We start from the raw sequence: 13,192 nt of genomic DNA, 5'->3' as shown, positions 1-13,192 counted from the left end.
CCTGAAACAAGGGTTTCCAAGGCTAAAAAAGTCAGGAAACTCAAGTGGACCTTGAAAAGCTGTCAGTCATCTTCACCACAGAGCACACCTGAAGAGAAGGGGGACACAGAGGAGGATAAGTGGTCTCAGTCTTCCATAACAGTCTCTTCAAGTTCCACCCGGTCCCACGAGACTGAAAAAGAGTGCACTGAAAGTGAAGAAGCTCAGAAAAAGGGCAAGAAAAAATTCTTCGGAAGAGTTAAGGGGGCATTTGAAAAACGTTTTAGCAACAAGGTTGTCCTTGTAACATCAGACAGTGACGACCATGCCCCTGAAACAAGGGTTTCCAAGGCTAAAAAAGTCCGGAAACTCAAGCGGACCTTGAAAAGTTGTAAGTCATCTTCACCACAGAGCACACCTGAAGAGAAGGGGGCCACAGAGGAGAATGCATGGTCTCAGTCTTCTTTTGGTTCAGAAGGAGATGACGAGGGAAAACAAGCAATTGTTGTCCAGGATGATGAAAAAATCGGTAAGGCTTCGAGCCCTATTCCAGTTACTGAGGGAGAGGTGTTGAGCCCCAAATTGGCAGACATGTCTTATAAGGTCTGTGACACAAGATCCAGTCCCAGTATTCAAGTCCCCCTTATAGACCAAGAAGATATAAAAGATGAAGGGGAACACGCTACCTCACCTGCCCTCCAAATTGCCTCCCCAACAAGCCCTCCAAGTGCTTTGGGATTCCTAGAGACCACAGAAAATGTTACTTTACTGAAGAGCACAGAATGTGAAAAAACAGGACAGGGGTCAGCATTTACTGAGGATGACTGTAGCATAGTAGCACTTGCTGAGATTAGAGCTCATTCCTCCACCATCTCTTCCACAACACTCTGTTCAAGTTCCTCCTGGTCCCAAGAGTCCACTGTAAAAGAAGAGGATTCCATTGAAAGTAAAGAAGCTCAGAAAAAGGACAAGAAAACATTCTTCAGAAGAGTTAAGGGGGCATTTAAAAAACGTTTTAGCAACAAGGTTGTCCCTGTAACATCAGACAGTGATGACCATGCCCCTGAAACAACTGTTTCCAAGGCTAAAAAAGTCAGGAAACTCAAGCAGACCTTGAAAAGCTGTAAGTCATCTTCACCACAGACCACACCTGAAGAGAAGGGGGACACAGAGCAGGATCAGTGGTCTCAGTCTTCCATAACAATCTCTTCAAGTTCCTCCTGGTCCCACAAGACTGAAAAAGAGTACACTGAAAGTGAAGAAGCTCAGAAAAAGGGCAAGAAAAAACTCTTCGGAAGAGTTAAGGGGGCATTTAAAAAACCTTTTTGCAACAAGGTTGTCCCTGTAACATCAGACAGTGACGACCATGCCACTGAAACAGTGGTTACCAAGGCTAAAAAAGTCAGGAAACTCAAGCGGACCTTGAAAAGCTGTAAGTCATCTTCACCACAGAGCACACCTGAAGAGAAGGGGGCCACAGAGGAGGATAAGTGGTCTCAGTCTTCTTTTGGCTCAGAAGAAGAAGTATGCTCTGTGTCAAAGTCGAGTCTTCCTGAGAGTCGCCCTACTGAAAAAGTAGAACAGAGCTTGGTGAGCAGGACCAGGAGGTTTCTATCTCGTGTCTTCTGCCGGCTTTTCACCATCTCGTGCTACATCTGGAAACTGGCAACAACTTTTTCCCGTTTGTGTTATTTTTGTGTTTTTTTTGTCATTTTCTTCATCGTCCTTTCACTCTTCCTTCCACTATACTGTTTTTCATATTTATTTTTTAAAGTAACTGTTATCCTAAAAAGGATTCAGTAAAGACCCCCCCCCCTTCTAAAGAAAAAGGGCTCTCCCCTTACCTGTGTTATGTGTGATGTTGGTAAGTTCAGGACCCAGGCGCAGACAACCGTTAAAAAACAAAAGGAACTTTATTCCAAACAGGAAAACTTAAGTAGTCCAAAAACAGGGAGAGCAAAAGGCGAGCAACTGTAAACAGTGCTGAGGTCTAAGGCAAAAACAAATCTAGGCAGGCAAACAAGAGGGAAGAAACCAAGGCAAACCATGAGGGTGAGGGTAATCCAAGGGAGGGCGAGACAACACGAGACCAAGGTGAACTGAGGAGGTGAACACTGCAGAGGAACGCAGGGGAGACTAGACACATCACAGGGAAACAGCGACAAAGATCCAACAAAGACAAAGGAGAGCACAAGACTAAAGTAGGGAAGGAGGACGAGACACAGGTGGACACAAAAGGAGGGAATACAAGACGACACTGTGAGCACATGAGGGAGATCAGGGGAAAAACACAGACAACCAGGACTAGAGACTAAGACGGAGCACAAGACAACACAATGACTACTGGTACATGAGGGATGGCAGAGCTAAGGGAGGAGGCTACAGGAGGAGAGAGGAAAGGACTGAGGAGCTGAGAACAAGAGGGAGGAAGAACAGCAGAGAAGACAGGAGGACGACAGAAGGGTGAAGAGAGGAAACACAGGACGAGGAAGGAAGATGCAAAATAATCTCAAAATAATAATAAATAACAGGAAGAATAAACAATATGAAAACAAAACAAGAAGCAAACACAGGATCATAACAACCTGATGTTAGATTGTATAATCTGTCATTTGAAATGGCCAAGTTAACTAATCGTTGGAGGAGAACAACATCGAGTCTAGAGTGGGCCACTATAGAGAATATTCTCGCCACACCATTTCGCCCCATTTGTGTAATATCCCAACATTTCAACAATAAAAGGGAAGACGTAAATCCAGTCATTAAACATTCTTGTGAGGTCTGGGAAAAGGTTCAGGAAATTCACACTTTCATGTCATAAACAGTTGTATGCCTCTCTTTGGCTCAATCCAGAAGTACTAATAGGGAATATTTGCAAATCAGACACTGCATTACTAAAAAGTTCCAATCAACCCAGTTGTTGACTGTCTACAAAACCCCCTTAATCATAGGGCAAAAACTAACTCAAGTAGTAACACATGTGACAATTTGTGTCACGGTTTCAGCCAGGTCTTTTATTTTGTAGTTCATTTTCTGTTTGTATTAGTTTTAGTTTTACTAGTCACTTCCTGTTTTATTTTGAAATTTGATCTTTCCCTTGTGTTTCAGTTCTGTTTACTTCCCCTTCCTCATGTGTGCTCCCTTCCCCCTCCTGTGATTACCTGCTCCGCCCTAATGTGCTTCACCTGTGTCCAATTGTCTTCCCGCCCTCCTGTGTATAAAGCCTGTGTGTTTCCTGCCCCTTGTTGCCAGTTCGTCTTGTGAGTAATCCGAGTGTCCCAGCCTTTCTTCAGCCAGTTGGTTTCAGTGAGTAATTTGGTGTTTTAGTGTTCAGCCCTGTGTTTTTTGATCCTTTGTGTTTTGACCCTGCTTGGACTCTTGTCTACGGTTTTGCCTTTTGTCCCTTGTACCTTTGCCACGCTGACTGATCACCCGTGTACCGAACCCTGGCTTATATTAAAGGAACTGAGTTTGTTTTCACCTGTGGCTAAGTCTGCATTTGTGTCCGCCATCTCACAGTCTCCTGACAATTTGAGAATAATCTGGCAGAGAGATCTTGATTGCGTAGCTAATTGATAAACATATATGGACATAGATTCTGGCTGATAATGGTAAATACATCAGGGAAACTAGAGGAAAATTTGTTGAGCTATGTCATTGTGTGCTCTTAATTGAAAGTGGGCGGGGTCACACACCGGTGTGCAATTCTTAATAAATGGCCACTGCTGCAATGTGTGTGTGTGTGCAGGCCAAAGTGAACCTGGTGGTGTTGTATGTTTCCTTCATCATGTTATTCCGGCATTTTAAGTTTATTTAAAGAATGGCTGCGCCAGCAAAATTTATTCAGTACCAGTTGCGGTCTACAGTGTTTGTAGTTACTTGTTACATTTGATGAACACAGTGCTGGACTGATGTGAGGTCAGACTCTGCATGGAGATGGTGTCACATTTCTGAGGTGCATATAATTTAATAATTACTTATTGCTTCAAAGGTTGTATGACACCACCATGTTCCACCTCCCCCTGATTGCTGGTGTCATTGCTTAATTGGTGTGTGGATGATCAGAGAAGCTTCTGTCACACATAACAGTTGGCAAGACAGCAAGCAGGAGGATTTTAGGTGCACATCTATACAAGGTGTTAAGGTAAGAGAGCTCTTGGATGCCAAAAAAGGGGCAAAGAAAGATCCAGATTTAATTATTTATCAGCTTTATCCTGTACTATTTATTATAGCTATATGATCATATGTCATCAAAATCCCCTCAGGGGTGATGGGAACATTTCAATGGCTCAGTTTGATAAGTTAAAAAAATGCAATTTTTAGATATTTTATCATCACTTTTTGAGTCTCGAATAATTCTAGAATCCTGCTATTAACATGCATCTGTTTAAAATCATCTTCACAATAAGTGAATGATCAAAAGAAGAAGCTTATAATCAAAATTAAAATCAGTATAAGCACCAAAATATAACTGATCATAAATAAGGAGGTCTGAACACATATTGATTGATGGTAAAATGAAGGAATAATATTAAATATGAATATTCAAACACCTCCTGTCTGTTGCTGGATGCGCACTTTCCCACATGTACACCTGCAGTTTTTAACAATAAAAGATTTCTCCTTCTCTCATAGTACTAGCTGATGGAGCACCCTCCTCCTCCTCCTCCCCTCTCTGTATAGACCGGCTGAAGGGCGGATCGGTCCGTCTCCTCCCACGTCAGAGGCGGCTTCGTTATTTAAACTTGAATCAAGTGGGGAGGAAAGTTTTCAGAGCCGGGACAGCGTTGCCTAGCAGCTGCAGGCAGAGGACTCTGGCTACTACTGTAGATCCCCTATTTTTTTAAAAACAAAGAAACGGCGGACATTTCCCCTCTCAGGCTGCCGGTCATCTGTCTGTCTGTCTCTCGCAGTCCATAAACCAAACTATGCCCCAGACCGTGACGCTACAGGGACCCTCTCCGTGGGGTTTTCGCCTGGTGGGAGGACGGGATTTCAGCACACCGTTAACCATCTCCAGGGTAGGTAGCAACGAGTCTCTCGGTTCCATCCATTCATTGAAGCGTGCGTAAAATACCGAAGGGACTGGCAGAAAGACACTGCGCAGCGCGAGGGATGTAGGGAAACTGAGTAAGGCAAGAAGTGGCTCGGTTAATTTGTTGTAAACACAACAAGTGGTCACGAAGGTGTGTTATCCCTAACGGCAGTAATTGTGTGCATAATGAGGAGCTTTACTTTGAAAGCAGGCAGATGGTGGCGACTAATTTCTGGCAGCCAAATTACAGCTCAGTGAGTCATTGTAATCCAGTGTGTGAGTGGCTTCAGCAGACATGCTGACACACAACATGAGGACACTTTAATGTTTAGTTTTCCACCCTTATTATTCTACTAGTAATATAATGTCATACATATTTGAATATGCATTTAACCCCTTTGATCAGGGTCTTAATTTTGAGATAAATAAGTGAAATATATGTAAAATATACCAATCATTTAGTTTCACATTGTAACCAAGAGTAAGCTCAGGTGAATATGTGGCATTTGAAACGTATACTTTGACGTAGCACTACTATTATTGTGTTGATATATGGTTGTGAAATAGTGTTAGTAGCACCCACAAAGTCTCATGAACTTTCCTGACCCTTACAATGTGGGTCAGGAGTCAGTGTGCTGGCAGCAGATCTGGCAGTAGCCATCCTGGCCAGGGTAAACACAGCCCCGGTAGTGCTGCAGGGCTTTACAGAAGGGACAGGCTGAAAAGGAGGGGGGGCGCTGACATTTGTTTTTCATCAGACCTCATTGGTGCTGCTGAGGGATTCCAGGTGTTGTGCTCAGCTGTATCACCAGCCCCCCTAACCGACCCTTTAACTACAGGGCTGCAGCACTTCAAGCTGGAGGTGTAATTTTTAGATTTATGGCGGGCGATTAACGAATTTGAGAGGGAGAGAGAGGGGCAGACGAAGCCCTGAGGGTTCACCAAAGTGCTCTCTGCGCTGCATTTTTAAACCTGCTGCTATTACACAATGGGATGCATTAAATGATATGGCAAACAGAGCAAAAGTCAAAAGTCATCTGGGTTTATGGTTTCAACATTCTCACATTAATGAGACTCACTTGCTAACTTGGCACCTTTGACTCTTCAAATCGCACTCAGGTGAAGCTTTAAAAAGTCCAGAAATTAAACACGACACCTCCTCTGGATCCATCTTTCTGTGGAGAGAGCGCAGACTTTCTGTTTGATCCTCACGTTGCAGTTGGTTTGTTAAGGGAGATTCCAACAGGGTGTGCATGCCCACGACCAGAATTCATTTGGGAAAACGAGCAAGTTTACAGAGCGAGCATGCTGTGTTTCATGCTGACTTTAAACTCCAACTGTTGTTTAGAACATCACAGGCTTTGCGGTGCATACCTAACATCTTCAATAAGTTGTTCAGCACGCAGTTTCTCACCAGTTTAATCAGTGCATACTTGCATAACCGCCAGTATGAAAAGCATGGCATGCAGCGAACGTTGCATAACCTAAATGATTGCATCAATGAAATTAATGACAGGTTGCACATAACAGACAGTTATATGGCAAAGATGGCAATAAAAAAAAAGCAGCACTCACATGGAAGAGCCACCTGCAGGAGTGAAGAGGGGGCTTTATTTATTTATTTATTCTTTTTTGGCTAATTCTGAAAAAAGGAAGCAGCTGTCGAGATGGAGGCATATTTAGCAAAATATGTCATGTGAGTGGCATAAATCTGTAGTGTTTTGGCAGCAGATTTGAACATTACACTACCGAGTAAAGAACTTTTTTTTTGTTGCTTTCTACCACCTATTACAATGTGCAATTGACGTCACATCAGCTGACACCACACAATGTTTTACTGGCAGAAAAGAAACGATAATTGTTTAATCCTGGTGTCTGGGACTCTGGTTTATGTGAGTGAATAAATCCAAATTGAATTTAAGAAAAAACTGTAATAACTAGAAATGTGGCAAAGGAATTCTGTTACTTTTCAAACTCTAAACTTGCAATCCATCACATGATTGTTACATTCTTGCTGCGCTGAGCACACCCAAGGCACCCATTAGAATGTGTTGAATGGTGACAGAGAAAGAGATACATGGAGGAAGGAGGAAGAGTTTGTGAGAGTTTGTCAGAGAAGGTTAGTTTATGACTTGTAGAGACTTAAAAATGCTTCTTTTGGGAGTTTTGTTTTAACTTTATTGTGAATGCCATGCTATGACACACTTACACTATGAGATGTGAAAGTTGTAAATACCAGAAAACAGGTTCTGATGGCAGCAGCTGGTTCTTTGCTTAAGGTGATAATGTTCCAGGATAAGCCCATTAGTCCCCCGCCAGCCCATTAGGACTTGAGCCAGTTGATGGCGTGTCTATATAACTCTGGAAACTTTTGCTGTGATACTGTGTGTGTATGTGTGTGTGTCAGCTTGTTAAATGGCTCAGTGTGAATGAGAGGGACTGACTGCCAGAGAAACCTATAAATTCACTGATGTAACTGTAGAAGCATTTGAAGAGGAAGCGATGAATGTGGCAGCTGTGCTATAAGCACGTTTGTAAACTCATGTCAAACTGACTTCCAGACAGAAGGTGACGCAGGACACTTGTCAGTCCTGCCAAATGGCAAACGGACGTCGTCAGACAGGGAATTCACAACTGAGCGTCGAGTAAATAATGAACCAAACACTTGCACAGAATCACTGTCTGTCCAGACACCTACGTTATATATGTTTATCTTGATGAAGATGAACAGAGGAAATCTCTCTGAACCCCAAAGTTCAGATGTCCAACCATTCGTCCCATACCCATATCCATTCGGTTTGTTTGATTTCGTGTAGGCATCAAAACAACTTGGTCAAACAAAGACACATTTCTCATTTTTTGCAACAAGCAAATGTCACATGTTTATTCACTCTCCTGGATAAAACGAGTCAGATAAAAATCATTGTCTTCGTTGTAACAAAGATCTTGTTCACAGCAGATGTCTGACTTTCTCCTGATCGCTTGTCTCATTGTGTGGTAATGCACATGTGTATGAGGGTAAATAGTGGTTGGAGTGAGAGTTCTTACCGTCAATACAAAATGTTTTTATCAAAGCTAAAGATTTTGGGCCATGTCAGCAAACTGGACAGAAAGCTGCAGGCATGCTGCAGGCGACAGAGAGGACAGTGCACCCGGACTGATGGAAGTTCAGAGTCCTCAGAGGATGAGGATGAAGAGTGAAGGTGTCACGCTTCATGCTCAATCATGATGCGGGTGCACTGTTAGCGTCACTTGAATAAGTGAACTAGCTAGCTAATAGTTGCTAGCTAACTCGGTCCAAAACTGAGGCCGATGAACATTTAAGTAGGAACATGTGGCTGCAGTCAGGTTTTTTTATACCTGGTAAAATGAAGAACGTCTGTTTTTGTATGTATTCAAATGTAGTTTATAGTTTCATTGACTATGTATGATTTATGATTTATTGCTCGGCACTATAGTTAGTATTTTTTGGACAAGTGACTTAAATGATTGAACGATAATTGAAAAAGTTCTTGTTGGTTTAATTCTCCATTTGGTCACCACAAAAATGTGATTAACAAAACCTGAAGGCTTGTTCTCCATTAGGATGTTTATGTACGCCATCTGTGGCTCATTGTGTTGAGTATACAGTCAGAATCAACTGACATTCATCATATGTTGTTTCCATCCGATTCCATGCCCACCCTCATCATAAACAGTGTTTTGCCTTTGTGGTTAGTGTTTTAAATAAGAGACAGAGAGCTTACATGAATGCAATTCTGGTTATTATTCTTGGAATCTGCGTTTGACCACCTAGTCATGATGTTCCGATTTTATTAGAATCACAGAATATGAATTAAGAACAAATAAAACTTGAACTCAGCGTCCTTTTTACCCTTTAATCTCTGCATGCTGTTCCTCTCTGTCTCTGCTACATACCAGAGAGGCAGGACATGTGACCCAAAGCCGCACTGGTTGTTTCTGGGACGCTGCAGGTTATAATCGTCAGCTCTGGGGCTGCTCGGCTCAGAATTATAGATGCTGCATCTCCACGGCAAACTGAGAGACAGATAACAGATGGTGCTCTCGAAGAATTTCCTGTTGTCCTGTGCGGCTGTGTCCTTCTTGAACAATGTGAAGCCTTGAGCTTTTCCAGCTCATCTGGTTATTTTAATGTGTGAAACTGACTTAGGAAGAATGTTGCTGTTGTCAGTGAGTATGTTAGAGTTTTACATCAATATGAAAAGCATTGTGCAGTCCTGCTCTCTCTGCTCATAAAGTGAGTGTCGAGTTATGCGCTTTCCCTCATAAGCCCTCATGTTGTCAACACGCGTATGTTACTCTACATGTTTATGCATCACATGGTGGAAAAAAAGATGCACATCGTGTGGAAAAAATCAGTCAGAATTATTACTAATCTGATTACAAATCATATTCACAGCTGTGCTTTTACTCATGACTAATATTGATGTGCAATATTCTGGTCACACTATTTGTACAGGAATGCATTACTGGCTGCAATTAAGTTCGACCGACTCTCCCATTCCTCCTCATTAAAGTCTTAACCCCTACATGTTTAATCATCAGCTGCAGCGTTGCTTATTGGTCTTGGCAGATTCGCTCTCTTTTGTTTGAGTGTGATTAACACACACCAGTCAGAACCTCACACCCCTAGGCTGTGTAATGGCTTTCCAAAGCGTCACCAAGGTCATAACCACGGTTCCCTATCGCAAGTCCAAGAAGAAAACAAAAGGCGTCTGACACGCTGCCAGGAATTAGTCCGAGCGCTCCCACCCAGCAAGGGGGAAAAAAAAGAAAAGAAAAAGCGTCTCTGTGGAATTCATGCATGAGAACAACAATTTGAATGGACATTACGTGAGATTATTCCTCTCAAATAAACCTCAGAAACAACCGATCAGCAAGTGTTGATTTGGATAATGACACGTCAGAGTAGACTTTGCCCCGAGGCTGAAGTCACACTGGAGGGAAAGTGTGTTCGTATACGTACACAAACAGCTTTCTCAGCCTCTCCGCACACATGCCCACCGTGAAAACCGCGTTCCAGCACATATTCACCAAGCCTCAGCGTGCCACATGATGACTCTGTGTGACAGGAGGCTGTCATTTGCTAACCGCTCTATCTGCTAGCATTTAACTGTGTCACTGTTTGTGGAGCAGCCCCTTTTATGACTGTTTAGATTGCCAAGTTGCTTTCTGCACCATCAGTGTTCCCACAGATCCATCATAGCCGCCTGTGAGATGCCTGTAAAAGGTGCTGTTTACTATTTGTATTTCACCTTAAAGATTATTGTCTATTGGGTCATATATTGAAAAGTCGGATAAGCGGTTTGAGGATGGATGGATGGGTGTATGTTGAAAGGTGTAGCCACAGTTGCGACTCCACTGCAGGTGGAGTCCTTCACTTAGGAACAAGAAGACAAAAATAAAATATTAGGGTAAACAAATGTCAGTCATGAAGCCTCATGCTCAGACCATAGAGTGAAAACCTAATTGCATTTATCCATAAAGCTCTGTGGATTTAACTCTTTACGTCACCCTACATGTACTGTGTAAATATAGCACATCGTGATTATGTCTGAACCACATCATCCTTACATTTCCTTACAGTCTGGAATGTTCGTCCTCTAGTGATGACCTCAGTCATGCCACTGTGGTACTTGGCATACCACTCTGTGTGTGTGTGTGATTCATGTACCACTCTCCAGGGCTTGACCCAGAGGTGGTATTACTCACTCTGTGTGTGTGTGTGTTGGGGGGTGGGGGGTTAGCTCACTATGAAACAACCCAGGCACGAACCCAAAGCTCACGCAAACATTTAAAAATGCATCCTCACCGGAGAGGTCGTGCTAAATGACGGGGCTAAACTATAACCTCTAGTTAGTGTCTGTCAACAGAAGAACTGACAAACGGCAATCTGTTACAAGTCCCACCCCCACATGCTTTTCCCTTCTGTACAACACTCCTACTACTTACATTATACAGGCGCTGTTGTTTATAGCAGATGCAGTTTAGGTGGTATTATATTTCACACACACACACAGGTTGATCCATTCTCCCCACAGCGACCTCTTAGTTGACCGGATCTGAGTCAGGGACATTGGGGCAGTCAGAGGCTGTAAATTAGGAACGCCACATCTGAACCACACCACTCAGCTATTAGTGCTTGATGGAGCGTGAACTTGTGTGCCTTCGCTCTTAAAATGCTCTTCCCAGTTAGCGAGCCTGCACAAGCAGCTCCTCTTTCTCACTCTCGAGTTCTGTTTTCCAAACGATTATCCAACCCTGTCTTCATTTACCTTGGATTAGATTACTAATATCTATGAAGTAAGTGTTACTTAAATACAAAGACATCTTAAGGTGAAGTTGTCACGGTGAAGATGAATTATGACAAGTAGGAGATGAATGGGCTCACTTAAAAGTAAGGATGGTGGGACGAAGATTAATCACCAACACTTGACATGCAAGAAAGGAAAATCATCCTAAATCTTCTGTTCTTCTGTGTGTTTATACATACAGGTAGTCATTTTAGACTTTTAGCTCTGTGACATGTGACAAAGTGTGGAATATGAACCTTGGGTGCATTTTTCTTAAGAATAAGGTCACTTCTGCTTTGTTTTTGATGTTTCTTAGCCCAGTTTTCTTTAATTTCTTCAGCATGTGGACATCAGAGTGTAGATCTACTTTTATCTGATGCTAAAATAAAATCATCCAACAACCCAGCCTCTCTTCATGTAGGGAACAAAATACTGGAGACATGAATCGACAGTTAAAATATTTTGGTGTGCATCCCTTGGCACTTGCAGCTATAGTTGCCATCCCTGCACATGCTTCTTTTTAAGCAAATATACGAGCATTTGTTATGAACAGGAAATTAAGACCCTGTTGGGGAAATCAATCCAGCTAGAGCGGGATTCGGGCCGTATCTGGATATATCCGGATAGTTTTTTCTGAGTCTGAACAACGCGAATCCGGATATATGTGGATTAATTTCAATCTACCTCACAGAGGTGGATCTAGCCAGATTGGCTTACATCTGGCTCAGGTCTAAACGCAAATCCGGCTAGCGAATCCGGCTAGTGATGTGATACTTCCAGTTCATGGGGACAGTGTCCGGGTCACATACAAAAGCGGTATGTAAACAACCGTCGAACTACGACAGCTTTGCCCTGAGTTTATTTTCGACAGGGCTACAAAACGAAAAAAAAACACACGAAGGAACGAGCAAAACGGGACAAAAAAAAATGCACGATGCATGTGCACACGGTCCTACTGTGACTCTGTATATTACGAGGCGCCACCTAGTGGTTTGGAGGACAACAAACAAGCCGGGTTAAGGTGGATTGAGCACGGACACACGTGTGTGATAGCCAGATTTTAAATTGGTCTGACCGTATCCAGCCTAAAGGCTAGCTGGATTGACTTTCTCCAGTGTGAAGACTGTGTCTCCAAATCTTTAGTCAATAAAAAAATGTCAGATTATTGTTACACTGACAGAAATTGCACCCAGCTGCTGGAAATCTCGTCACATTTAATGGCTGGAAAACATACAAACAAACTAATAGTCATACATGTCACTGCCTGATGGAGGACACAAAGAAGACCGGAGACATAATGACAATCGTTCACAGTACTTTACTTTTGTTTTTCTACTGCTATTAAAGAATACTCTGCTCTGCTGCTTGCCGTGTGACAGTGACTGTTTTACTGTGAAGGAAATAATTGGCAGTTTCTTCTTATTTATGTCAGCCAAAGCCAGTTAAAGGCAGGCCTGGAAATAGCATGAACATTTCTGTGTGTGTATGTGTGTGTGTGTGTAATAATGGAAAATTGATATCATATGTTACTTGGTATGTCTCTGAAGGTGAAACATACCCACGGGGACACCCGCTTGCCCCTCCTCCCTTCCCTCGACTCCACCTCGCCCATCTGCCTCCCTGTGGGGCTCAAATGTCCGCAGAGAAGTGTGTTTCAGGAATGAAAGATCACAGAGAGAAGCCTGCTCTGTATAACCGCTGAAAGGAAATCTCACAAATGAAAGCGATGTGGATGAGATCAAGAAAGACCAACATGACAAATCAAAACAAAAGAAGTTCTATATAGAGCAGACTAACGTTACACAGATATGCTTGTTAAGGTTCAGGGTTCATTTGCAAGCTGTGTTAAAAGCTTTCTCCCACA

General features: G+C 42.7%; 1 protein-coding gene across 1 annotated transcript in view; it reads left to right on the top strand.

Annotated features, from left to right (window-relative positions):
* Nucleotides 1–4,740: 4,740 nt before the first annotated feature.
* pdlim4 (PDZ and LIM domain 4) overlaps nt 4,741–13,192 on the top strand; it is a 37,225-nt gene continuing 28,773 nt past the window's right edge. Inside the window, exon 1 of the mRNA XM_028421662.1 lies at nt 4,741–5,000. Coding sequence (XP_028277463.1) covers nt 4,908–5,000 — 93 coding nt within the window. The 5' untranslated portion in view covers nt 4,741–4,907. The remainder of the gene's footprint in view (nt 5,001–13,192) is intronic.

This window comes from Parambassis ranga, chromosome 14 (assembly GCF_900634625.1).
Source record: "Parambassis ranga chromosome 14, fParRan2.1, whole genome shotgun sequence".
Taxonomy (NCBI): Eukaryota; Metazoa; Chordata; class Actinopteri; family Ambassidae; genus Parambassis; species Parambassis ranga.
The sequence above is the reverse complement of the archived record's forward strand: the minus strand, read 5'-3'. Positions and strand labels throughout refer to the sequence as shown.